At 41.5% G+C, this 27,548-nt stretch overlaps 1 protein-coding gene across 1 annotated transcript in view; it reads left to right on the forward strand.

Moving 5' to 3' along the window:
- Primpol (primase and DNA directed polymerase) overlaps nt 1-27,548 on the forward strand; it is a 34,336-nt gene that overhangs the window by 1,173 nt on the left and 5,615 nt on the right. Inside the window, exons 2-11 of the mRNA XM_032919155.1 lie at nt 3,027-3,063; nt 4,797-5,034; nt 7,608-7,705; nt 10,648-10,777; nt 15,561-15,708; nt 21,798-22,031; nt 22,700-22,862; nt 24,951-25,039; nt 27,161-27,250; nt 27,399-27,507. Coding sequence (XP_032775046.1) covers nt 4,855-5,034; nt 7,608-7,705; nt 10,648-10,777; nt 15,561-15,708; nt 21,798-22,031; nt 22,700-22,862; nt 24,951-25,039; nt 27,161-27,250; nt 27,399-27,507 — 1,241 coding nt within the window. The 5' untranslated portion in view covers nt 3,027-3,063; nt 4,797-4,854. The remainder of the gene's footprint in view (nt 1-3,026; nt 3,064-4,796; nt 5,035-7,607; nt 7,706-10,647; nt 10,778-15,560; nt 15,709-21,797; nt 22,032-22,699; nt 22,863-24,950; nt 25,040-27,160; nt 27,251-27,398; nt 27,508-27,548) is intronic.

A 27,548-nucleotide genomic window follows, 5' to 3' on the forward strand; every position in this document is an offset into this window, starting at 1 on the left:
AAACCACATGTCAATTAAATGATAACTAAATCGTTAACGGGTATACTTTTAAGAGGCTGTAAAAATGGTGTGAATGTCATTGGTCTGGTAGAGTTGTCCTGCTTTGGGTGGGGAATCAGTGAGGAGGAAAAGAACCAACACCTGGAACAGTATATTGTTATATTGTTTCTTATCCCTTCTAATAGGTTTTAGGGACATTTAAAGTATGACTTCTGATCATAGTCAGTAACTTAAGTGGGGACAAAGAAGAAATTCAGTCTTTAATTTCTTAAGTTGTTACACATTCTAGGAAGTAAGCTTACATAGTAACATGTTTGTAAGTGAACTTTAATAGCATACTTAAGGATGACAATTTATACTTAAGTCATAGATATTGTATAGAGGGATTATAGACTACATAAGAAGATGATGAAGAAATGGTTGGGTAGTTAAGAGCTCTTGCTGTTCCAACTCAGGTAGCTGACACCACTAGTAACTCTAGCTCCAGAGGATCCAAGAACACATACCCACATCCACACAAATACACATGGGTAAGTAAATGTACCAAGAGTTCATGAATGATATCTATCATATTAAAATGTTACCGAGCTTGGGAGATGGTTCAGTTGGTAAAGTAGGAGCTGAATAAAACATGAAAACCTGAACTCACATCCCCAGCACCCATGAAAGCACCAGGCGTCATGGGACAGTAGAGACAGTAGGATCCCTGGGACTTACTGGCCAGCTAGCCTAGCCCAACTGACTAGCTCCAGGGTTAGTGAAAGACCCTGTGTTAAGAAATAAGGTGGAAGCTGGAATGGTGGTGATACAGGCCTTTAATCCTAGCACTCAGAGGCAGAGGCAGGCAGATCTCTGAGTTTGAGGCCAGCCTGGTCTACAGAGAGAGTCAGGACTTCCAGGACTACACAGACAGACAAACCCTTACTCAAACAAACAACAGCAATATACAAAACAGAGTGGCTGAGGAAAATACCCATCATTTTTTTTTTTGGCCTTCATGCATAAAAGTGCATGTATAATGTATGCACATGCGCACACATGCACATAAATATGTATATACACAGAAAATATTGTTGAGCATTTTAAAATAAAAGAACACCATAAATACCAGGACTAGAATATCTCCAGTAAACATGATACTGAGGAATTTAATCTCAGAGTAGAGGGAGAAGTTGGAGTAGGGGTTAATTGCTAATTAGACAAGAAACTAGGGTAAGTATAAGTGGCTCAGGCCTATAATACCAGCACTTGAGAGGCTGAAGCAGGAGAATCTTCAGTTTAAGGCCAGCGTGGGCAACTGTAGAAACATCTCAAAAAAAAAAAGAAGAGAGAGGGGGAGGAGAAGGAGAAGAAGGAAGAAGAGGAGGGAGAAGAAAAAGAAGAGGAGGAGGAGAAAGAAGGAGAAGGAGAGAAGGGAAGGGAGGAAGGAAGGAAGGAAGGAAAGAAAGAAAGAAAAGAAAGAAAGAAAGAAAGAAAGAGAGAGAAAGAAGGAAAGAAAGAAAGAAATCAACCAACCAACCAACCAACCAAGAAAGAACCTGGCTAAAGGAAACTTCAGGATTCCTTTACACCTGTATTAGTCAGATTTCTCATTGTGACAGAGTGGGTGCCTGGCAGAATAACGTAACGGATGAAGTATTTATTTGGACTTTTAAGTTGTCAGTCCATCTTGCCTGGGAGGGCAGGCAGGTTTGCATCATGGCAGCCAGAAAGCAGTAATTCCTCAAACTAGGCCCACTTCCTACCTTTCACCATCTCCCCATACCATAAGATGAATCCATCAGTGGGTTCATGAATCCACATGAGTTCAGAGTCCACGTGACCAAATTGCCTTTGAAGGTAACAGTACAGCTGACGAACACTCCTCTCCCCAAAGGCGTGTTTTACATGTGTGGGCATATTGAAATCCAGTCAAGTTGGCAGTGTTACGTATCACAATGTGAGAGAGCACTGACTACAAAGCACCTGGGTAATGTCATCTTCCTCCCACCCCCTCCCCTAGTCAAGTCGCTCTGGGGACCAGGCCATTCATAGCCCTTAATGGACAAGTCTAGATGTAAGCTCAGGGAGCTTGGTCATCTTTCCACTTCCATCCTACCTTCTCCCACTAATTGCTGTAAGATGACTAATCCTCTTCTGTAACTGCAACGCTTCCAACTGTAGGATTGTAGCAGATGTGCTTAAGTGCTGTTTTGGTACAGACATGGGTGGTAGAGTGAGTTCCTTACGCCTTGGCTTTAAACTGGTACAAGTATTTTCCTTTGGAACTTGTAAATCATTCCCAAAAATAGACTGAGTGAAAAAGTAGCTCTGGCATAAAATTATTTAAAAGAACAGCAGTCCTCTTTCCGCACCAGGAATTAAAAGTATTTCTAATATGGTGTCATATTCCCCCAGAGCCAGGGGATGGGAAATACGATAGACCCAAACCAGAAGGCTGGATGCTTTCTTCTCCGTTTTCTTTGCTTTTGTTAGTCAGCCCTCCTGCTCAAATAGTCCAAGCTCCAGTTGTTGTCTGACGCTCCAGCTGTCACCCATTTCTAACTGAAAATAATTCAGGGATGCTAAACATTGCTTTTCCTCTGGTTTCCTCGGCAATGTCGCCTCAACCAGCTTTGCCTTATGACTCCAAGGCTTTTGTGTATTCCCAAAGACATACCAGGCTGTTTTATAGTGTGTGTGTGTGTGTGTGTGTGTGTGTGTGTGTGTGAGAGAGAGAGAGAGAGAGAGAGCGATTGAGATTTTAGTTTCACTACGTATGAGCATGTATACACCATTCTTAGTTATTGTTTTGAATCTATGATTTAGACATAATTGTGTTCTCTTTATTGTTTTAGGGTAACATAATAAATCACATAGAATAAAATCAATTAGGTTCTTTTGAAATATAGCAGATTTTTATCTTCATGTGAATCAAATTAAAGTAAGCCTAGTATTGAGGGCTCCTATCGCAATTTTCTTTAGGCAATTTTGCTTTTCTTTTCAGGGAATATGTTATTTGCTAACAAGATTTTGTCTGTTCAAAGGTTTCTGCTAAAATTGAAGACAAAGGCATTAATATAGGTAAATAATAATTTGCTCCTAAATGCTTTGGTATTTTTTCTTATTTCACTTAAAAACTAACATATCTGTTTTCTGAATGAGTAGATAATAGCATAGATATCGACAAAGAGCCACCCTTGACCCAATTTTGTGTACAAACAAGTACAAAAAATTACTGATTTAAAAAAATTATTTGTAAGTGGTTCTTTACTTAAGCTAGGCTATCTGTAGTCTGTCCTGAATTCATTCTGTTTTAATGATGTATGATCTGAAATGTTCTAACTCACATATCTGACTGGCTTTGACTGGGATGCCTTCTTTATGTAGCCTTTCAGCCTCTGATACGTAAGTACGATGGTTCTCTTTCCCCTTCCTAGATTTATGGCACAGCAGTCTTGAGACAGGACTCCAACATAGCTAAGTCTGTTACAGAAGCACCTGATCTTACATTTGTCAATGTGACCTTGGCCCAAGCAAGTCATGTGGTTAAGCCCAAAATCAATGTGTAGTTGAACTTAAATGGCACCTCCTGCTGGGAAAAGGAGCAAAATATAAAGTTCATAATGACAGATGAATGAAGCTATGCTTGGAGCGGAATTGTCATCCCTCTGTGGTAGTGGGAGAAGAGAGGAGAACAGAAACAGAAAAGGAGCAAAGCTTCCTGAACTGAACCTGAACTGTACACTAAGAAATGATAACACAGGAGCAGGGTCCAAGGTAGTAAGCATCAGCTGAGTGATATATTAGCTGTGTTAAAGTCATAACGATACTGAAAGCATCTGCATGGGGCTTTATAATTCATAAGACATTTTCATGTGTCTAATCACAGGCCCTGCATAAACTGTGGTGATTCCCCTGCAAGCCTTTGAGCAAGCAGGGAAAAAACCAACCAGGAAGCAGGACTTCTAGAATCAGGCCCAGATCATTTTTCTTTGGCTATATTTAAGCACAGCTGTTTGGAAAAAATAGATAAGAATTAACTCAGTTCCAAGTACACAACAATACAATTGAAGACCGGCTTACACTGAGATTCTTTGCAGAATGTCTGGCTTCTTTCACAAAATGGGCACTGCTGACTAAGATAGTACAGAAAACTTAGCGTTTAGTGAGCTTGACTGAGGGAAGCACAATGCCTGTGGGTGTCAGGATTGGCCTGGCCTTAATATAGACGTCTCTTAGGCTGTTGTAAAGTACAAGCGACATCACTTATAAGATTGGGCCTTATGGCCTAAAATCAATACTCAAAGTTTTAAGGGGAAAGGGTCTGGGATACATAAATACAAAAATTCTGGAAGATGTGAACAGAGCCCGTCTCTTCAGACAGCAAAGGGTCATCAGGTTGTAAAGCTCCATCATTCTTGGAAGCACTTCAGGAGGAGCAGCTACACACCCCATTCCATGGAAGACGTGAGCTGTGTGTTTAACTTTCCTGGGTTCTCCTGGGCTTATCTGTGTGCACAAAGCCTTTTTGCCCTCTAAATAGAACATCGAAGATTCTATTGATTCCCATTTTGAAATTGACTGAACCAAGATTTCATGGAGTTTCTTAATCTCTCTGTGGTCATAAGACTGTTAGAGGGAAGAGCTAGGATCTAAGGATTTCTGATGGCCGGCCATACTCCTGTTCTACAGTGAAACTTTGTATAAAGAAAGTGTAAAACAAAACAAAAAAAAAGTCAGGAAATCAGACATTTTTAAATTAAACCAGGCAGAGTGTATTCTGAACAAGGAAATTAACACTTTTGTTTGTTTAGTAGTGATTGACAGAAAGGTCTCTGCGGTTGGGTTCCTGCTCTCCATGCTTCTGAAGCAATGATGGGGAAATGGGAGTCAATGGTGAAGCAGATTGAGGAGCGGGCATCTTACTATGAGAGGAAGCCACTGTCTTCCGTGTACAGACCAAGACTGTCCAAGCCAGAAGAACCATCCTCCATTTGGAAGATATTTCATCGTCAGAATCAGGCTTTTAATTTTGTTAAAAGCTGTAAAGAGGTAATTGTTTTGTCTTTTTTTTTAATTTTAAGTAACATTTGAGGTTAAGAAAATATATTTACTCTCATTTCAGATAAGATACTCGACAGTGAAAATGCAATAGTAATCTTGATAGCATATGACTTAGAAAAATATCCCTTTGAATTCTTTAGCCATTTATTTATTTTTAGCCATACATTTATTTTAGTAGTGAAAAATATTTTTTAATTTTATTTTTTTCTTATGAGTGTCTTATCTACATGTATGTATATGTGCCACATGTATGGAGTACCCATGGAGTTTAGAAGAGGGGGTCAGATCCCCTGGAACTGGAGTTATGGATGGTTGTGAGGTACCATGTGGGTGCTGGGAAGTGAACCTGGGGCTTCTGTAAAAGCAAGTGCTCTCAACCACAAAGCCATCTCTCTAGCCAAAGAGTGACATTTCTGGACCCCTTTATATTTAGAGATGTGGAATGTGTAACAACGTTGAAGTGCTCTGCTGGGAGGCAGGCTGAGCATGCTCCTTACACGTTAAGCCCATGAGAGGAAGTACTTAATGTGCCTCAGCCTTACCGAGAACATGGAGCTCAAACACATAATATATTGGCTATCGTTTGCTTGTTGGGATCTTATGGACTATAAAGACAAATAAATTAAAGGATAATACGTATATATAAAATATAACTTGGGTCAGATGGCGCAGTGGGTAAAGGTGCTTGCGGCCAATCCGGATGACCTGAGTTTAATCTTTGAGACCCACTTGGTAGAAGGAGAGAACGAAGTTGTCCTCTGGCCCCTACATGCATACCCTGATGAGTGCATCTCCCTAAACCCATGCACCTATACATACATACATACATACATACATACATACATACATACATACATACATCATACACATACATACATACATCATACATACATACATACATACATACATACATACATACATACATGTAACAAAAATGTTTAAATAATTTATATATTGTCATTCCGGTCATTGAGTCTATGTAAAAGTACAAAGTACTTCATATTGGAAAGAAAGGCCTTGTTTCCCTAGTAAAAAGATGCTTATTTGGATTTCAACAAAAGAGGAACCATTAGAAAACCTTCTTACTCATTTTGTGTAAACCTAACTCGGGAATCGAAAATTAAATACTGATAGAGTCATTCGAACTTGGTCTTTCCAAAGCCAGCCACCAGTGTAAAGTTTATTTCAGGAAGGTTTTTTCTTTCTATTCTGGGACTTGAACCCAGACACATGGGTCCTGACATGCTGGGCAAGTGCTCTACCCCTGAGCCACATCCTCAGCCCCCAAAGAGCTGTGATAGAGTTGAGTAGGAGTCTTTGCATGATTTCTCATTTCTGGAAGTGGAAATGGCTCCACAGCAACTTCCAGATAAATGGAAGAGGAATGTTTATGACTCTGCCTGTGCTAACAAAACAGAAGCTCCTCATGCAGCAGCCACCTACAGCCCTGTTTCACACAGGGCTATGGTAACTTCTTTCAAACATTTTATTCCTCTGCACATTTTTATAGGGAAAGAGGACTTATTAATATATTTAATTTCAAATAGTGAATAGTTAATATGGAGGTAGTTTTATAAAATGAGTCTAATTTCATAAAATAAGAACTGTCTTAGGTTAAATGAGAATAAGGGAATGGGCTTTCTTCTCTTTTAACATTATTTTTAATCTGGAGAGTTTCTACCCTACCTATATGTTATGTCCCTGACTTAACATATGGGGACTGGAGAGATGGTTCAGTGGTTAAGGGCACTGGCTGCTCTTGCAGGAGATCCACATTCAGTTCCTGGTACCCACCTGGGCAACTCATAGCCATCTGCAACTATAGTTTCATGAGATCCAGTGCCCTTGTTGGGCCCCCAAGGACTCCTTGCATGTGTTCAGTAGGCAGTATACAGACATACACGCAGGCACTTACACACACATTAAATAAAAATAATTAAAACCTTTTATTGTATGAGTATTTGCACAAAAGTACCACGTGCAGTGCTGAAGGAGGACAGAAGGGAGTGTTAGGCCTCCTGCGACTGGAGGTGCAGACAGTTATGAGGTGCCTGTGGGTGCCAGGAATTGAACCTGAATCTCTGGGAAGAGCAGCCAGTGCTCTTAGTCACTGAGCCATATCTCCAGCCAAAAAATGATAATTTTCAAAGTACGGATTAGGGCTAGAGAGATGGCTCAGGGCTACTAGCACTTGTTCCTCTTGCAGAGGACCCAGGTTTGATTCCTAAATGACGGTTTGTAGTCATCTGTAACTCTAGTTCCAGGAAACCCTGTCCCTCTTCTGACCTTCTGGGAACCAGGCACACATGTGGTAGACAGACAGACAGACAGAATATTTATACACATGAAATAAAAGGAATACATCTAAAAGAAAAATTTTAATATATATAGATTTGAGATGGCCTGGGTTTGGTGACTGTCTTATTTTTAATAATATAATTGTTCATATTCCAAATTTTGCTATCTTGAGTGACAAAGTTCTTCGTGACTATGTTTTATTTACAGCTGAACTTGTTTTCCATGTTGAAAAATTTTCAAAAACTATTTTAAATTTTTTATAGAGTGTTCACGTATTTGCTTTGGAGCACAAAATGGGAAATGGACAACGTATTTACCTTGTAACATCCTATGCTCAATTTTGGTTTTACTATAAGACCCGGTAAGTAGCAGAGTAGCTCATTAGACTAAGATTGAGTTTCTTTTTTTGTTGAAATTAATTCATGCTGAACTAACCTCCACGGTTCGTGGCCACGGGATTGGTTATTTGCCTTACGGTTACTATTGTAATGAAACACCATGACCCAAAGCAAGTTGAGGAAGAAAAAAGGGTTTATTCAGCTTACACTTCCACATCACTGTTCATCATTGGAGGAAGTCAGGACAGGAAGTCCTACAGGACAGGAACCTGAAGGCAGGAGCTGATGCAGAGGCCATGGAGGGGTGCTGCTTACTGGCTTAGTCCCTCTAGCTTGCTCAGCTGCTTTCTTATAGATCATCCCAGGGGTGGCGCTCCCCGACTGATCACTAATTAAGAAAAGGCCCTGCAGGCTTGTGTGATTCCAGCATTTTCTCCATGGAGGTTCCGTCCTTTCAGATGACAGTAGCTGTGCCAACTTGACGTAGCACCACCCAGCACATTCCTCCTTCACTATTAGAACTGAATTCTACGTTCCTGTGTGAAAAAGATGGCTGCAGTAGTCACAGAGGCTAATGACAGACAACTTTATCTTTCTGGTAACCACTGACAGAGGTTCGACATTTGACATCATTTTTATAAGACCTCACCAGGTGGCTCTGGCTGGCCTGAGACTCACTGTGTTGACCAGGTTGAACTCACAGAGGGAAGCCTGCTCTGCTCTCCTGAGTGCTGAGATTAGAGGTGCACGACACCGTACCCTGCACACGTATTCACTCTTTTAAAGGGTTTTTTTTTTTTGCAGTTATTTATTTTGCTTGTGTGTGTGTGTGTGTGTGTGTGTGTGGTGTGTTCATGTATGTGCATGTGTGTATGTGTCATGTGGACACACGTTATCATTAGCATACAGGTAGAGGTTAGAGCACAGTTTTTGGGATTTGACTTCTCATCTACCATCATGTGGGTCCTAGGGATCAAACTCAGGTCATCAGGTTTGACGGCGTGTGCCTTCACCCACTGATCCCTCAGTGTTATGTCAGGAGTGGGAATCACACACATATTTGTGTACTATAGAACATTTAGTGAAATTTGTGTCTTGTAAGGAAATATTAAACTTTACTGTTAATTATTAATGAGCACTTACCTTATTAATTATATAATAAAGGAATGCCTCCTTTTAAGTCAGTACCAGGAGGGCGTGTAGGACTGAAACCAAGAACTTCAATACTGTAACCAAAGATTGCCGTGCCATATGTTTTCAATTGGGCTATATTTTCTTCAGGTCTAAAATAGTGATATTAAAAAGTAGATATATGTTTGAAGGTAATACACATATTTAATATAACTGCTATGTTTACCTATTTCCAAGGCTTGGGTTACCCACAGAAAGGGGAGTAAATCAATATTTCTTAAAGTACTTTCATTATAATGTTATTTAAGTAGCTTCAGTTACAAAACTAGATTTAGTTATGCCACTGTACAAAATCAGCCAGAGGTTTTGGTTTTGGTTTTTTTTTTTTTTTTTTTTCCAAGACAGTTTCTCTCTGTAGCCCTGGCATCCTGGGATTCATTCTGTATATCAGGCTGGCCTTGAAATCACCGATATCCACCTGCCCTGCCTCTGAGTGCTGGAATTAAAGGCATGCAGCACCACATCTGGCCCATGAAGGTTCTTAATGTAATGTGACAGATGGTGATTAACTGAAACTAAATCTCGTCTTGGACTGTGAATGTAGTCCTGTGAGAATGCACGAGGCAGTGCCTACAGCACCACCTGTCCACGAGGATGCGCTCCCGGCTCTCTTTTTTTAACATATACGCTTTATTTTATTTTCATTTGTTTGTATGTGTGAGTACCACATGTGTACATGTGTGCAGGTACTGAGGACGCCGGAAGAGGATGTCAGTTCTGGAACTGGAGTTGAGAACTGAACTCAGGTCTGGAAGAGCAGTGTGCACTTTTAATCAGTGAGCCATCTTTCCAACTCCCACTTTCCCTTTTTAAACTTACTACAGACCTTTTCCTTATGTAGAATGTCACCTGAGCGTTATGTATTTGCATTTGAAATGAGCTCCTGCTCTTATTTACCTGTGACAGAGTCGCCTCTCCCCTGCCTGCATAAGTTGGACAATTATTAATGTCTAGAGATTCAGATATTTTTTAACTTCTTAAAAAAACATTATTTTAAAAACAAATTTATGGAGATAAGGTTTTAATAAAGATTTAAGCATGGTGGCAGAGAGACTTAGGTTAGTTAGGAAAAGGACAATTTGCACATCTAAAAGGGATAGGTGAAGGTTTCTCAAGGGAGAATTACTTTTTTAAAACATTTAAATGTATCTTCATAGTGAAAATACAGGATTTAAAAATTCCCACGGAAGATTCATGGACTCCTAAGTGTGTACGTGTGTATGATCCTAGGATAATAGTTTGGGGAAGAACATCCTTTTCTTAAGTAATATTTATTTTGCAGTGACAGCAAACCAAAAATGGAGATGTTATACAGTATCAAGACATTTGTGACTAAATGGCACTGTAACATTGACCTTATTTTCCAGTCAAATCATTTTCTGAATGCAATTGTTCACATCATTTTGTCAGAAACTCTCATACTGTGAGCCACAGACTTACTGATAGAATATTGTCTTGATCAGTTTATTCACTCATAGTTGTGGATGGAGAAAGCACAGTGGTCACTGTTCTTTCGTACAGGCCTAACTCCATGTTTTAAAAGATTTCAGATGTGTGATCTAGTGAAGTGGCTGTGTTAGTAGACCTGTTCACTATGCTAGTCTAACAATCTAGGTTCAATGCACGGAAGCCATGGTGGAGGAAGAGGCTCCTGCAAGTTGTCCTCTGACTGTCACAGCCCAGTGCCCCCTCCACTCCCCCACCCCCAACAATCAGTTAAAAACAATATGCAGTGTGAGATACAAATCTAACACTCTGGTATTACTCAATTTAGGACAACCCTCCTGCACTGCTATGAAGTCATTCCTGAGAATGCTGTGTGCAAGCTTTATTTTGATTTGGAATTTAACAAACTGGCCAATCCAGGAGCTGACGGGAAGGAGATGGTTGCACTGCTTGTACAGGTGAGCTCTACAGCCTTCCATTAGTCACTGGCTCTCCTGGGGCACACAGCTTCCAGACTTCTCCTGCTCTTTCTCTCTCTCTCTCTCTCTCTCTCTCTCTCTCTCTCTCTCTCTCTCTCTCTCTCCCTTCCTTCCTTCCTTCCTTCCTTTCTCTCTCTCTTTCTTTCTTTCTTTCTTTCTTTCTTTCTTTCTTTCTTTCTTTCTTTCTTTCTTTCTTGACAACATTGTGTCTGTGAGTAAATAATGAAACAAAGTGAAAATTCAATTCAATTAAAAATCTTACTGTAAGGGGTTGGAGATTTGGCTCAGTGGCAGAGCGCTTGCCTAGCAAGCGCAAGGCCCTGGGTTCGATCCCCAGCTCCGAAAAAAAAAAACTAGGAAAAAAAAAAAAAATCTTACTGTACTTAGTTTAAAAGCTGAACTAGATGAGCGAGAGTTTTCTATTTTTGAACTATGTTTTAATTCTCTGACTTCCAGTATGAATATTTACCTGTGGCAAAAGTGAGGTAAAGCAAATTTCACTCTTAAAAGTGGACAATGAAATTCAGGGAAATTTTGACAAAAAGTAGTATAATTTTTGAACTGGTGTGAAGTTTAGAAGTCATATCTGTGCTTTCGTGGATGAAAAATATTAAGTCTAGAAGAGACCAGTGCCTACTTAGATCTTACAGATGGAAAAATGGCCAAACCTAGTTACATCTGTTTTCATCTAAGAGAGAAGAGTGTGATTTACTTTTTTTATTTAGCTGTGTCAACAAGAAAAGAATTATATGGACTTATACATTAACACTTTTAAAAAAAGCAAACTTAAGATCGTTGTGCACAAATTACATGAAATTTGTAGTGACCATTTGGCCTCAGAGCAGGTTTTAACATTTTTTTCATTTGAATGTTAACCATATGATAATGTTATGAAAAGTAACTTTCTAACTTGAAAATATATGTAAATTCAAATGTTCTTGTAAAGGAGGTTTGCTAATTTTGTTAGCTCTTTGCATATTTGGCTTTAAGTCTAGTTGAAAAGTATTTGTAAATACTTTCTCCTGGCTTTGAAGCGAAATAAGTACACTGTAGCCGTCTTCAGACACACCAGAAGAGGGCATCAGATCCCACTACAGATGGTTGTGAGCCACCATTTGGTTGCTGGGGACTGAACTCAGGACCTCTAGAAGGGCAGTCAGTGTTCTTTTTTCCGGAGCTGGGGACCGAACCCAGGGCCTTGTGCTTGCTAGGCAAGCGCTCTACCACTGAGCTAAATCCCCAACCCCGCTAAGATAGGATTTCTTACACAGATGGGTTGCAGAGAACTAAGATTCAGAGGTTTTTCCTTTGCTGCTTAAACATATTCTTACTATCAACATGATATAATGTATTACAGCCTAGAAATATCCCTAATGTGACAAACACCAGGATACAACTCTTCTGTAACAGATTTAATAAACATGTGAGAAGGTTGTCTAAGTGTTTAAGTTTTTCCTTCTTAATTCATTATTTCTTATCTATAGAAACAGTGAAGAACTAATTTATGTCAGGAAAGTGTGGAGAACATTGTAGGAATCTAACTTCAAAATTCTGTAACAATTGTATTTAACATGTTTACCATATGATAGTGCAGTTCAATTAGTATTGTTTTAGTATAACTTCATAATTATATTGAAATCTTATTTCTTTGCATATAACCATGTTATAATCTAGTAAATATGCATTGAGTCTGATAAAGCGTAGGTTAGCTCTTTGTTCTTTTCTTTCCACAGTTTAGTGTTAACCTGATTCTTGTGTTTTGTCATGCATGTGTCACAGTTTACATGTGGCTGTGGACACCTTGCAGGACTTCATTCTCTCCTTCTAACATGTAGGTCTGGGATATCAAACATGTGACACCAAGTGCCATTATTCATTGAGCCATTCTGCTGGCCAAAGGAAGGTTGCATATAGCCCCAAAGGGCTTCCCTCACTCTGTAGCCATGGAAAACCCTGAACCTCTGACCCTCCTGCTCCTATCTCCCAATTAAGTGCTTAGATTACTGGTGTGCACCACCACACCCAACAAATTCGATTATTTCTTATCTTCAGATTAGCAGAGAGTTAATGAATAACTGTTTAATAATAACTGTTGATACCTTTGGACTCAGTGTCTTAACATGCATTTCAGTAAAGCCACTCTGACCAATGAGGATGAATTCTGGTGCTAATGCATTTTGTCATTAATGTAGATTGCTTAAGTAATCATGTGTTTTTCAACCTCCCAAGTTCTATAGTGTATGTAGTTGCATAAATAACTATAATTCTGCTTAACTTGGAAAATACAATTTAGGAATGGTTGATTACTAAAACTAAAGAACCACTAAATGTATTCTCTGTAACTTCAAAGCACAGAATTCTATTCAAACCCCAAAAGCTCCTCGGTATCTCGTGAGTGCGGGGTTTTTCCATGGACTGTAGGCATGAAACGATGAGCCACTCTGACTTCACAGACTTCTTAATCTAACAAGGAATAGGATTGACTTCGCTGCCATAGGAAAACAAATCCAACATTTAAGTAACTTAAATAAGACCAGGCCATGGCATGACTGTAATCCCAACACTTGGGAGGCAGAGGCAAGTGGATCTCTAAGTTCAAGGTCAGCTTGGTCTACAGAGCAAGTCCTAGGACAGCCATGGGTAAACAAAGAGACCCTGTCTTAAAAAACAGAAACAAAACAAGATCATAAAATAAATAAAAAGCATCTTTTTTTTTTCTTTTCTTTTTTTCAGAGCTGAGGACCGAACCCAGGGCCTTGCGCTTGCTAGGCAAGCGCTCTACCACTGAGCTAAATCCCCAACCCCAATAAAAAGCATCTTAAATAAGATAGAAATTTACCCATTGCTCATATAATATTCAGTGTGATTCTATTGTATTAAAAACTAAGTGCTTTATTTTTCCCAAATTATCTCATTTATATTGTCCAAGTTTGTTTGCACTGCTTTGTCTCCATTAGTAGAAAATGGGGCAGGCCAGGACTTGCTCCCTGTCTGCAATACAAAGGAAACAGATATCAAAATAGCGATGTAAATCAGTGTTAACTGCAGCTATGTAAGTTCTTCAAAGAGCTATCTAGGAGTAATTGGACATAGATGAACAGATTGAGGGAGGCTGCTAACAAGGTGAGAATTTACTAAAGAGAGGTAAGGTCAGATGGCAGAAACCTAGTAATGGGAAAACATTGGTAGCAGGTAGAATTTATTGTATAATTATTAGATATTTACGTGATTGGCAGGCTTCCAGAAACATGTCTGCTTATCCTGCATGTCCTCACATGGTAGTTAGTAGTTCATTTTGCCGAAGAGAAGATTGACAGCGACGGGGAGAAGCAATTCGTCTTGATGCTCCATAGAAATACTTTAAGCGGTTACCCATGTGAAGCACCATGCAAACTCCTTAATCTTATTTTCTCATTAAAAGTTAGGTGATGCTTCCTCTTCCTTCCTCACAGCTGAGGGATGTCAGGGATAGATCTGAGCAGAGCCACAGGGCCAGTAAGTGGCAGGGCTAAAACTCAATGTTCTCTCAAACCAATTCTTGGGCTCCTGAGCTATCTGCTTTCAGGCTGTATTCTTAGACATAGATTTAGATTCAAACAGAATGAGAGATTTTCCAAGAATGAAAGTTATAAAAGAACTAGAACTAGAAACCATAACCTTTAGCTACTTATGCTCAACTAGTGTTTAGTGAGCCAGAGTCATTCGGGGAAAGAATTTAACTTGAGAAGATTCCCTTTCCACATTGACCTGTGAGCCATTTTCTTGCTTTAATGATTGGTGTGGATGGGCCCAGCTCCCTGGGGGGCATGCTGCCTGTGGGCCATGGTGCTGGATGGTACAGGAAAGCAGGCTGAGCGAGCCTTACTGGGAGTAAGCCAATGGCAGCATTTCTGTGTTGCCTCTGCATCAGTTCCTGCCTCCGGATTCCTACCTTGAGTTCCTGCCCTGACTTCCTTGCATGCTGTACTACAAGCCATAAGCTGAGTAAACCCTCTCCTCCCTGAGTTGTTTTGGGATGATGTCTTACCACAATAGAAACCCCCAAGACAAGCTAGTGTTTTAGGAAGAACTTAAAAAGCTGCTTTTTAATAGTATATAAAAGTGCTTGACTTTTGACTTTTATGAGTCTTCTTCAGTCCTGAGAATCTATGATTTTTTTTAATGTGTTTGTGTATTTTGCCTACATGTATGTCTGTGCACCATATGTTAGCCTGGTGCCTACAAAGGCCAGAAGACGGAATTGGATTCCCTAGAACTGTGGTTACATGTGGTTAGTGAGCTACTATGTAGGTGCTTAGAATCAAACCTGGGTTCTCTGAAAGAGTAGCAGGTACCTTTTACTACTGAGCTATCTTTCCAGCCCTAAGAGAAATGGTATTTTTAATTATTATTTTCTGAATTTTCTGTGTATGGATGTTTTGCCTACACGCATGTCAGAGGCATGTCTGGTGCCCAGAAGATAGAAGAGGCTATTGGAGTTCCTAGCATGGAGTTACACATTGTTGTGAGCTGCCATGTGGGTACTTGAATTCAAGGACTTCTGGGAGAGCATCTTTCCAGCCCTACTGACATCTTTTTAAATAGAAATTTATAGTAATTTTAAGTGATGTGTTTAAACTTATGAGTGAATTGGTAATGCTGCTATACTGTAATGTCCTGGTGATGACTCATCTGATTTATAGTGAGGTATTTGTATATTTGTCCTGGTGACAGAGAAATGTGAAATCTAAACGGTGCATTATTTACATCTGCTTGTTTTTAGCATGTCTGTGAAGCACTGCAGGAGATTTACAGTGTTCACTGCTCAGCTGAAGATGTTCTCAACCTGGATTCCAGCACTGAGGAAAAGTTTAGCCGACACCTAATATTTCAGCTCCATGATGTGGCGTTTAAAGATAACACTCACGTTGGTGAGTACCTTGAAAAGATCCTGCTTATATTAAAGATTTGTGTTTTCCTGCTCCTTTTGACCTTTTCCAGGTATTTTCTAGGCTTTATGGTTGCTCGCCTATTCTAAAGAGATGAGTGAGTTTTCATGAGTGTCCTAAGCTCTTGACCTGTCTGTCACAGGTGGTGTAACCTACTCAGGATAGTGTGGTATTGGTGCCTCTTACCATACGTGTTGGAGCGACCATGAATGTCCTGATGCTGGTTTCTGTTTCAACAGGATGCATTTCAGCTTTCTGGAGAAGTCATAAGAGGCCTTATCTGTGATGCCTAATATCTATACTTGTGACCTTTGCTTCAGCCTTAAGTAAGCCTTAATTTGTGGGCCCTGGGTCATATCATGAAGGACTTTTATCCCAGGAAGGAGAACTTTAGAACTGGAATGAATCTGGGTGCAAAACCTTGATAATGTAAGCAGAGTAATATCAGTAGGACAAATGAAGGCCTGGGTATAAAAGGAAGTCAGTCCAGAGAAGATGAAAATAGGCCAAATGGGAACACTAAATCCAAGGTGTAAAGAAAGGCTAGAATCCCAAGTGTTCATCAGAGCCTTAGGCTTAAGGAGTGTTAGCTAGCATTCTTGTAACAGGCAGTCTATCTCAGATCTTCAGGTGTCTCTTAACTTCACAGTCACCTAGAATAAAGGTGTGGGCATAGTCACTGAGGGACTAGAGCCCTGAAGCCAAGTGCTGGAGTAGAGAAGTGCTGGGTCACAGTGAGCTAGTGCTGGTCTTATCTCCCCACTGTTAAGTTAGCTGGCTTAGCCTTCTGTCGCTTCCTCTCGCCCTTTAGATGCTAGAAACTGCAGACTTGATGCTTGAGCCTGTATTCACTCTACCATCATTTTCTCGGCCATCCACTATCATGCTTGGATCATCATCACAATTGATAATTATATTTAGCCTAGATTATTCCAGACAGCAGATCCTTGCAACTTCCTACCAATGTTTCCACCCAGACATTTTACACTCAACACGTCCTTCCCAAACTCTTTATTTTTCCCTAAGAACTTGCTCCTTCTCCTATCTGTTAGTGGGTGTCAGTCCTGGCACAAAAAAAGCTTAGGAGGATGGATGCGATGACCATGACAGGCCAATATATAGACAGTCCAAGTTTTCTGGTGTGTGTGTGTGTGTGTGTGTGTATGTGTGTGTGTGTGTGTGCATGTGCGTGCACGTGCGCAAGTATATGCACATATGTGCACAAGAGCATGTGATGCATGTATGTGGTATCAGTTATTTATTGCTGTCCAGTTTACATGTTGGTGTGATCTTCAACCACTGTAGATCTCTCCATCTGCTTAGTCAGCTAGCAAGAGCGATGTGATTGTAACACTGTGCCTCAAACTTCAGGGGTCACTCTAGGCCTTCAGGGACAAGTGTATCTACTTTAGCTTGCCCAGTGAGGCTTACTGGGTTCTAACTTCATCCCTCCTCTCTATCCTTAACTTACTTCCCACTGCTGCATGTTTCTCTAATGCTCGAGCCTTTTTACTTTCTGTTGTTGCTATCTGAGTTCTAGTTCAGATGTTCTATGGAGACTGACCTCAGGTCGGCTGAGAAGCTCTTCTGTCGCTCTAACCCTGAGGTTTAAAAGGCTGGTGTTCTTCTGGGTTTCAGCATCTAGTGTTAGTATAGGAAAGCACTTACCACTTCTAGGGTGGCTTCTGGTTTTTTTTTTATTGCTATTCTATATAGTGTACTTGTGCATGCATATACACATATGTATATGCGTCTAGATGTGCATGTGCGTGCATGCATGTATGCGTGTGTGTGTGCGTGTGCGTGTGCGTGTGCGTGTGCGTGTGCGTGTGTGTGTGTGTGTGTGTTGTAAACATATCTCTGGCAAAGGCCAGAGATGGCATGAATGAGGATGTCTTCCTCAATTACTTTTCCACTTTTTTTTTTTTAAAAACAGAATCTCTTCTTAACCTGAACGTTGCCATTTCAGCTAGGCTGGCTGGCTAGCTAGGCCCTGGTATCTGTCCGATGCCAAGCACCAACCTTGGCTTAGTCAGAGTAGTAAGGAAGGGGTGTCTGGGAGGAGAAAGAAACTACTTGAAGTCAATCTTGGGTACAAACCGACAGCTCTGTGCTCTGCTCAATCAGTCTCTCCAGACAGCTGTGTAGACAGCTTAGCCCTTGCAGACCAAAGCCTACTCTTTTTATTTACACATCCACCTCATGGATTATCACCTTTTGATTATCCCATGAATCAGCATTTTATGACCTTCGCCTCTTGATTCTTAGAAAAGACTGCAAATACATTTTTTTTTTTTTTTTAAATTTAGCAAATGAACTCAGAGATCTGCCTGCCTTTGTAAGCACAAACAATAAGCCAGCTTGGTGAGATCTCGCTCTGAGATCACCATTCCCATCAAGCCTGGGCTTAAACTCACTCTGTCCCAGGCTGACCTTGAACTCAGAAATCTGCCTGCTTTTGTAAGCGCAAACAATAAATTAGCTGGGTGGGATCTTGCCCTGCAATAACCACTCCCCAAGTCTCTTTATCTCCTTCCTTAAGATCTTTCTGACAAGCAGGCTTATAGTGAGCTGTTGTTTTAGGTCCATGAAGCCCCTCATATAATTCATACTGCATCCTTATACTTTGCACAGTTGAAAAATCATACATTCTTAAACTCATGTTTGTTTTCGGAATTCTTTCCCACCTGAAGGTCACAGCCTTTACCATTTTGCTGAGGACATTAGACATATCCTCACCCCCAGCTCGTGCTGCTTCTAATTGTCATGGAGTTATCAACCTTGGTAGGAGAACATCTCCTGAAGAAGGAACATAAAGTAAATTATGTATATTATTATACAAATAAGCTTTGCACCTAGCAACCATTAACACTGGTGGAGGCCCATACCTCCCTAGCTCTGGTCTAGGGGTAGGAACTGTGTCATCATGTGACTCAGCAGCCTGGTTCTTCTCTTCAATACCAAAGGTAGAGTTGGCATAGCCATGCTTAGCCTTTTTTATATGGTTTCTTGGAATCTGAACTCAGGGCCTCAGGTTGATGCTACAGATGCTTTCCTTATATAGGAAGATATCTGCCCAGTTCTACTTAAGCTTGCCTGCTGCCTGCCTACCTTCCTTCTTGCCTGCCTGCCTGCCTCCCTGCCTGCCTGCCTGCCTTCCTTCTTGCCTGCCTCCCTGCCTTGCCTGCCTGCCTCCTGCCTTCCTGCCTGCTGCCTGCCGCCTGCCTGCCTCCCTGCCTCCCTCCCTGCCTCCCTGCCTGCCTCCCCTGCCTGCCTGCCTCCCTTGCCTGCCTGCCTGCCTCCCTCCTCCCCCTGCCTGCCTGCCTGCCTGCCCTGCCTCCCTGCCTGCCCCTGCCTGCCTCCCCTGCCTGCCTGCCTGCCTCCCTGCCTGCCTGCCTCCCTGCCTCCCCGCCTCCTGCCTGCCTCCCCTGCCTGCCTGCCTGCCTGCCTGCCTGCCTGCCTGCCTCCTGCCTCCCTGCCCGCCTGCCTGCCTGCCTCCCTGCCTCCCTGCCTCCCTGCCTGCCTCCCTGCCTGCCGGCCTGCCTGCCTGCCTGCCTGCCTCCCTGCCTGCCTGCCTGCCTGCCTCCCTGCCTGCCTGCCTGCCTGCCTGCCTGCCTGCCTGCCTGCCTCCCTGCCTCCCTGCCTCCCTGCCTGCCTGCCTGCCTGCTGCCTGCTTTCTTTCTTGCTATCTTTGGGTTTTGGTTTTTCTCTGTGTAGCCTTGTCTGTCCTGGAACTCACTCTGTAAACTAGGCTGGCCTTGAACTCAGAGATCTGCCTGTTTCTGTGTCCTAAGTGCTGGGATTAAAAGGATGTGTCACCACAGCCTGGCTACTTAATGTTTAATTGTAGGGACTGTTGTTTATTTCCTGTTTTCAGGGTTTAGCGTATATTGATACTGTTATTAATAAACTTTAGAATATTAACAATGATAAATAGAAGTGGGCATTTAATAACTACTTGCTGAATAGACGCACCAGTGATAGGTCCTGAGGAGGACCTTCCTGTGACTGCTGTTACTCCTCACGATTTGCTCTCTGGTTGCTCACCGTGACGCTGCATGTTGAGAGTCTAGCTAGAGGGGAGGATAGATAGATAGATAGTGGCTAGTAACCAGCAGTCTCCTATAGATACCTTCAGACAGCGGATCACATTGGGTAGATTCGGCACACAGACGAGAGTAAGAAGGCTTTAAGGTCACCTCAGTACACACTCAGTCACACTTGACAAGCTGTATCTCTACAGTCAGATTCAGGGAATGCAAACTGGTCTACATTTCCACCTCATTTCTTTTTTTGTGTTCCTCCTGATAACACTTCAAGTTCCTGTTACTAGCCTTGCAGAAAGAGGAACTGAGTCCCGTGAAAGAGATTAGAGAACATTCTCTGTACTGCACTCTCCTGCTACAGATCAGAGAAGGACACAGGCTGGACGAGTGCCATCATGTTAGCTCCCTGTCAGGTCAGAGGCCTAGTCAGCCTCGTACTGTCCACGCAACCATTTCTGCAGTCCAGTCCACACTCTCCCTTTACTTGGGCCAGGTAGATGGAATCAGACACTTCCAGGAAAGTCAGCTTTATGATTTCTGTTTGTACCGTTTCGTAGTCTTGGATCTACCATATCTTGTTAACCAGTGTTCCTTGCTCTTCTTCAGTCCAGAAATAATCACGTTTAAATGTTACTGCAAGGATCAAATGCTTTTGCTTTCATTTTAATGTTTATTTATTTATATACTTATTTTTAGTGTGTGTGTGTGTGTGTGTGTGTGTGTGTGTGTGTGTGTGTGTGTATCTATGCCACATGAGGGCAGGTGCCCTTGAAGCCATAAGAAAGTGTCTCATCCCTAGAAGGTGGGGTTACAGCAGTTGCGAGCTGCCTAACATGGTACTGAGAACTGAATTCTGGTCCTCTGAATTCTGGAAGATCGGGAAGCACTCTCAACCTCTGAGCCATCTCTCCAGCCTGTATTTTATTTGTTTTGAGACAGCCTTGCTATGTAGCCGAGTCGACTTGAAACTGTCTCCTGGGTCTGTTTCTTGAGAGGTGGGATAACATGCATGTGTCTCCATATTCCGTTCCAGTTTCTTTAAAATTGCTGAACCTGTATCATCATGGTGCTGCAGGCCTGTAGTCTTAGAATTGGGGAGGCTTGAGCAGGATGACCACAAGTTCAAGGGCATCCTGGGCTGCCTCAAAAAAGCAAAGTGAAATTGTATTTGTTTCTTTGCATAAAAAAATCTTATTTAGAAAAAGGTTTTGATTATAAAGCATGTGTATATTATGACTTAAATATTTATCTATAGAATATACATATATAAAGCCTTTCTGATTTATAAAAGTGATAAATGAGCCCAAATTTACATAGTTTTTCTTATATTGTTTTGTATATGCAATATTATATATAAAACAACTTACTGGCTGAGTTGTGCCTGGTTTGTGAGACAAACAGTACATGTGACTATGAAGCAGTTCAGTTATCTCACAGTTCTCACAGTGCAGGTGGGACAACCTCAGGGCAGATGCTGCAGTACAAAGCATGTGAATTGCTTCACTTTGAGATGTAGCTCCAAAGCCATAGTTCATCTTGTCACCCATTTGAGGGTGACAGGTGGTTGGCAGCAGCCTTGAGACTACCAACATGGGGTTCTTGGGGCATGTCGTGGCTGCCGAAGGAGAGAGAGTAAGCCATCAGGGCCTGCCAACCTGCCGACTCTGGGGAGAGAGGTGGCAGACGCTTGGTGTGCTTCCTTGTCTCTGCGTTTGGTGACCTCATCCTTCAGTCACTCACCAGAAACCCTTCTGTTCCATTTGTAGCAGTGAAAGTGGACATTTCTGCTGACAGCATGTTGGGCTCAAGTCCATACTAGCAACATGGTGTGTTTACAGCTGACCCCCTCTCGTGCCAATAGAGCTGGGAAAATAAAGGGTTACACCCATGGAAGGATGTGGTAGAAGAGACATACGACAGTGTGGGGCAGTAGCTGAGGAAAGGCTGTATTTCATAAATACACACTACATTACAGTCTACAGAAAAGAAGGGTTGGACTGCAATCTTAATGCTTTTTCTCCTTAGGTAATTTTGTGAGAAAAATTTTGCAACCTGCTCTTCACTTAATCACCAAGGACGATGAAGATGAGATCCCAGAGGCAGTGGGCCATGAAGCCTCCTGTTTTTCTGTTACACCATTAAAACAAGAGATTTCAGAGGCCTGGGAGAAGCTGAGGTTGCCTAAGCAGTGTGACCCCGATCTTTCATTTTTAGTTGTGAAAAATCACATAGGAGAAAAATGTCTCTTTGTGGATCTAGGTAAGTAACACAGACACTGTTGACTGCCCTGCACCCTGTGTGAAAGGCAAATCTGTACCTGCTTAGGCTCTGCTTAGGTTCTGTCGTCCACTTGGAGGAGATTTTTGCTTCTTGAGTGAAGACGTCAAGATTCATCTTTTACTGTGATTATCCAGTCGCCCCAGCACTTTTGTTGGAAATGACGGTCATTCCCACAGCTCAGCAGTAGCTTCACCATCTCCAGAGTCTGGACGTATGTCTACTCTGGTCTGTCCTCTTATTCACTCTGGCTGTCTCATTTCCTGGGCTGGGCTGGTGCGTGATGGGCTCCCCCATTGATGAGCGTTCTCTCATTTCTTGCTGTATAGTTTTCTGGACAGAAATCTTACACACCTTTCACTAACTTTGTTGTAGATGCTCTGGTTTTTCTTGGCACCTCCCTTTGTCTGGGGTCTTGTGGCACGGTGCTTCGGCAGCTCTCAGGCTTGCTTTCCTTTGGATAGCCGCTCCAGAGTCGCTTAGTTAGCTGCCTGCCTGTGCCTTCTTTCATCTTAACGTCAGAGTATCTGAATTTATACATTGCCTTAATAACCATCATTTCCAACAACTTTGCAGAAAAATAATATCTGCTGACTATAAAACAAATTAGAGAAACATGCATTAATTTTTAAAATTAATTTTTGTTGTAGGAGTGTATACAAAAAACAGAAACTTTCGACTGTATCAATCATCAAAAATAGGAAAGCGTGTGTCTTTGGAGGTTGCAGAAGATAACAGATTTATTCCAAAACAGTCAAAAGATATTTCTGAGGAAAACCAGTATTTCCTGTCTTCCCTAGTGAGCAATGTCAGGTCTGTAGAACCAGAATCAACCCATCGTATATTTATGTAGTTAGCACTGGATATTGCTAAAATGTAAATGTATAAATTGATTCTACCTTAAGAAAAAGAAAGCTTGTTTTTAAGTCTCTTTTTTTCTGTATATGAAAAATAATAACAAGAAATGTTTCTAACCATTTAATTTCTTCTTTATATATAATGTATTTTCCAGTTATTCTAAAGTCACCACTTTATAAAGAAGAAAAAAATGATGTTCACATTGTATTTAAAAGTATAATTACTACTGTCTCATTTTCTTTCCACATATACACATATACATTTAGACTGCACACAGCTCTACTCAAGGCCCTGTATTTGATCCTCTGCACCAATCCCCGGAAAATAAGTTTTAATTGAGATCATTACTCATGATTTTGTCACCTGATTTGTTGAGTTCAATATCACATCACAAATATTTGCCAAGCTAATAGTTGGTCAGCAGTTATGAATAAAACATTTAGTGCATAAGCTTTGTACTGTAATGGCGTACTTTATCATCAGGTCTGTTGTTTCAAGTTAGGTTTCTATGTTTTGTTTCTAATCCTACCTTTGCCTGGCAATTGAGTCAGAATGTGGTTAGTAGGCCCACCCCTATCTGTAAGCCTAGCACTTGAGAGGTGGACATCATCACCCTGCCCCCCAAAACCAACAAACACAGCAAAACCCTAAAACAAACAGAAGTAGTTAAAAACTGGACTAAACCATATTACCTTGCTATGTCGTCTTTTCTGTTTACCTCCCTCAAAAGTTTTTGTTTTGGGGTTTTGGTTTGGTTTGGTATTTTTTGTTGTTTTTGGTTTTGGGTTTGTTAGTTTTTGACAGAGACTATGTAGCCCGGGTGGGCCTGGAATTCAGTATATAAACCAAGCTGGCCTCAGATTTACAGAAATATACCTGCTCTGCATCTCCCCAGATGTTTTTAAGACATTTCCATAGAAATTAGCTTTAAGAATAAATATTAAACTGGGTGTCGTAGCGCCACACTGGAGACAGGTGAGTGGATCTCTGAATTTGAAGCCGTCACAGCCAGGGCTATCAGAGAAACCTTGGCTCAATGTAATTTATTAATTAAATGTTAAAGGTATGTTTCTATAGGAAAGTTGTATGTAGTGGGAATTCCAAAACAGTCAGGGCTATCAGAGAAAGCTTGGCTCAACATTAATTAATAAATTAATTAATTAGCTAATTAATGTTTAGGGTATGCTTCTCTAGGGAAAGCTGTGTGTAATGGGGAAGTGAGATGAAAGACTGTTAAGGTGAAATACTGCCAGGGTTGTTAAGTTTAGAGCATTCGCACGACACTCGCATAGTGGCCAGCACGCATTGGCGGTGCAGTGTCTGCGTCTGTGAAGTGCAGTAGAGCTCTGGTCTTACTCTGTGTGCCTTTACCTTCTGACTACAGCAACCACAGAATACAGTTCTTCATGTTCTGACGACTCTAACTATCCAAGTGTTTTGTTGCTACTTCATAACTAGAATTTGATACTAGCCAAGTTCATTCCATCATAATGTAAATTTATGATATGCAGGATATCTAATGTGTGACTTCTATGAAAGGGACATAAGTCCCTGCAGGGGTTGCGACCCCCAAGCTGAGAACCACTGGAGTCCTGGGTAGTTTCAGTGCAGCCTCACAGAAGTGAGCGGTTCTCATCTTAAATAAGGCTCCCTCACCTGCACGTTGTATAGCCCAGTGACTGCCAGGCACTGGTCTCCCTGGTTATTAGTGTGCATTTCTGTCCCACCTTCCCGTGCTTCCGTCTTCGCTTTTGTTATTCATAGTTTTAAATCCTAGCGGAAAGTCCAGTGGTACAACTATACTCTGAATCATTCCAGCACCCTAGAGCCCTTGCATCACTCTGTGAAGTGTTTTAAACAATCCACAAATGCTGTTTAAAGGACACTGTTTTTCATTGATGAATTATTATCTTATTGTTACATGTTCTGTGGTAGGACTGGCAGCCTGGGCTGTAACAGTGGAGCAGCATGGAGCTGGCTCCTCTCTCTGGGAAGCTACTTCAGCTCTAACAGTGTACTTTATTTCTTTATAACTTTCTTTAGATTCTCAGACACTTTGCGAATTCTCTCATGTGACCCATCTCAGACCAAAAGAAAGCGGGTTGAATATTTTAACAGCGCTGGCACTTCAGGTAACTTCAACAATTTCCAATTAAAATTGAAGGGTCCAAAAACCTACTTTACCTTAAAAATCTTAAATCTGCTGGTCTTATAAAAACTAATTCTTCTAGGTTTCTAACCAGGTTGGATGTACTATAAAAGAATTTATAGGTGCTTATTAATTAAAATACCTGATTTTCATTCTGTGCTAAGAATATATTCCTTAAGGAATATATGAATATTTTATGTTACTTTTTTTTCTTTCGGAGCTGGGGACTGAACCCAGGGCCTCGTGCTTGCTAGGCAAGCGCTCTACCGCTGAGCTAAATCCCCAACCCCTATTTTATGTTACTTAAAGAATGTAGAAATAATACATTTTATATAAAATAAGCACATCAAAATATGGCTAATCTTTAAACCTATTTTTAAAAAAAATTTTTTTGTGATGGATGTTTTGACTGCATGTTTGTCTGTGTACCGTGTGCATGTCTGAGGCCTATGGAGGTCAGAAGTGGCCTCTGAGCCCTCCCCAGCCCTCGTTCACCCTTTGTTCATAGTCACAGACAGGGAGCTTGAGATGGCTCGGCAGGTAAAAGCATTCACCACCAAGCCTGACAAAGCAACTCAGTCCCCAGGCCCACGGACGTGTGCTCTGACTTACACACATACACACACACACACACACACACACACACACACACACACACACACACACACACACACAATCTTCTTTTTACAATCACAGGTAACTACTACAGAAGCTCCCCATTTAGCCTAGTACTGCAGAAGTATCTCTTTATCAGACCTTGCCCACTCCTGTACTGAAGAACATTTCCCCTACAGTTTCTTATCTAAACTCTTGATAAATACTTTTATTCACATAGGTTGATATATCAGTACTGAGGTAGGTCCACCCCTATCTGCAAGTCTAGCACTTGAGAGGTGGGCGTCATCTCTGAGTTTGAGGTCTAGACAGTGTGGAAGACACCCACTGATGATAAGAGAAAAAGTAGATTCCAGAACCACAAGTGTGGGGCAGGGGATGGAGTTTAGTGATAGAGCACTTGCCCTGGACTTAATAGATTCCCTGCTGCCATGACAGTGACACAGACACACAAAGGACATGACTGCAAGCCTATTAAAAATGTGGGCAATATTTCCTGTGTTTATTTCCCCTGATTATTTAAGATATATTTTTCAACATTGTCTGGGAGTTTTTCTCATTTCTATACTGAAATATTTTCTGAAATGTCTCCAGTTATATATCTATTTTAAGAGAAATACTGACTTTAAGAAAACTAGATTTTCCTGTCATTAGAACTAAAGGAATTTGTGAACTGGTCACTCTAAGTTATAGCGGTAGATTCTTAGATATAAAATAAAAGTTTCAGTGCCCTCCAGCGAGAGACTCAAGGAAACACAGATTGAGTTTATGATTCCCTGGGTGAAGGAAGTCCTTGGGTACCTCACTCAGTAAGAAGGAAGGGGTTGGAAAAGACTTACAGCTTTGGGCTGGCTGTGTGACTCAAGCGTAGACGAGGGAGCATGGGTCCGCTTTTACGTGAGATAGAATGATTTCCGTTGTTTATCTTACCGATTCTTATCTGGGAGGAGGCATCTGGACGGAGGTTGACACTGTAATTGCTAAAGCAGTTAACAGTTGCTATGTTAGCCAGGAGGTTTGGGCCATTTTTGTAGTTTGGTTATTTATATTTTCTCCCTGCTCAGACATGACTGCAGAGGGGTCTGGTTTAGTCTAGAATCCTTGTGACCCCAGAGTGGCCTCAGTATTGACCTACTGAAGTTTGTGGTCCTCATTTGTGTTTAATAGCAGAAATCAAGACTGAAACCGGAATGGCTAGCCCAAGGCAGCACCCAGCCTTAGCCAGGAGCCCTGCGCAGCCAGGCTGCGGGTCTACTTTTCTCCTTGTCAGAGTGAAGAAAACAGGCAAAACAGGCCTTTTATAGAATCTAGCCAACACTTCTCTAATCGATGTTTGAATCTTAACTACCTCCTCAGAGCAGTACAAGAGCCCAAGAAGCAACAGTAAGGAGAGTTGAAAAAGAGGGCCAAGACTTCACTTTCACAATTAGTAACTTGATCAGCGACTAACTTAACTGTTCTCATCTATAAATGCTTCTCTCTGTTGCAGTGGAACCCATTGAAGGCTTCCAGGGCTCCCCGTACCCTGAGGTCGACCGCTTTGTTCTTTCTTTGGTGAATAAACCTGACACCGAAGGAGGTAAGGCTCGGCTTTCCCCTGTGTCTGTTTGGTTTCAGAGGTTCTCCATGCAGCTTCAGCTGTCCTGGACTCACGTGGCAGGGTTATCCTCCACTGACTCTTGCACGGCGAGCAACGGTTCCTTGAACAGCGCGTCCTTGCATTTTAGGAATTCGGCGTTGGAACTACTTTTTCCCAGAAGAATTGCTGGTTTATGATATATGTAAATATCGCTGGTGTGAAAACATTGGAAGAGCCCACAAGAGTAATAATATCATGTAAGTAATATTGGTTGTATGGCTTGTATGCCTTTAACTGG

The sequence above is a fragment of the Rattus rattus genome, chromosome 13 (genome assembly GCF_011064425.1).
Source record: "Rattus rattus isolate New Zealand chromosome 13, Rrattus_CSIRO_v1, whole genome shotgun sequence".
In the NCBI taxonomy this organism is placed as follows: Eukaryota; Metazoa; Chordata; class Mammalia; order Rodentia; family Muridae; genus Rattus; species Rattus rattus.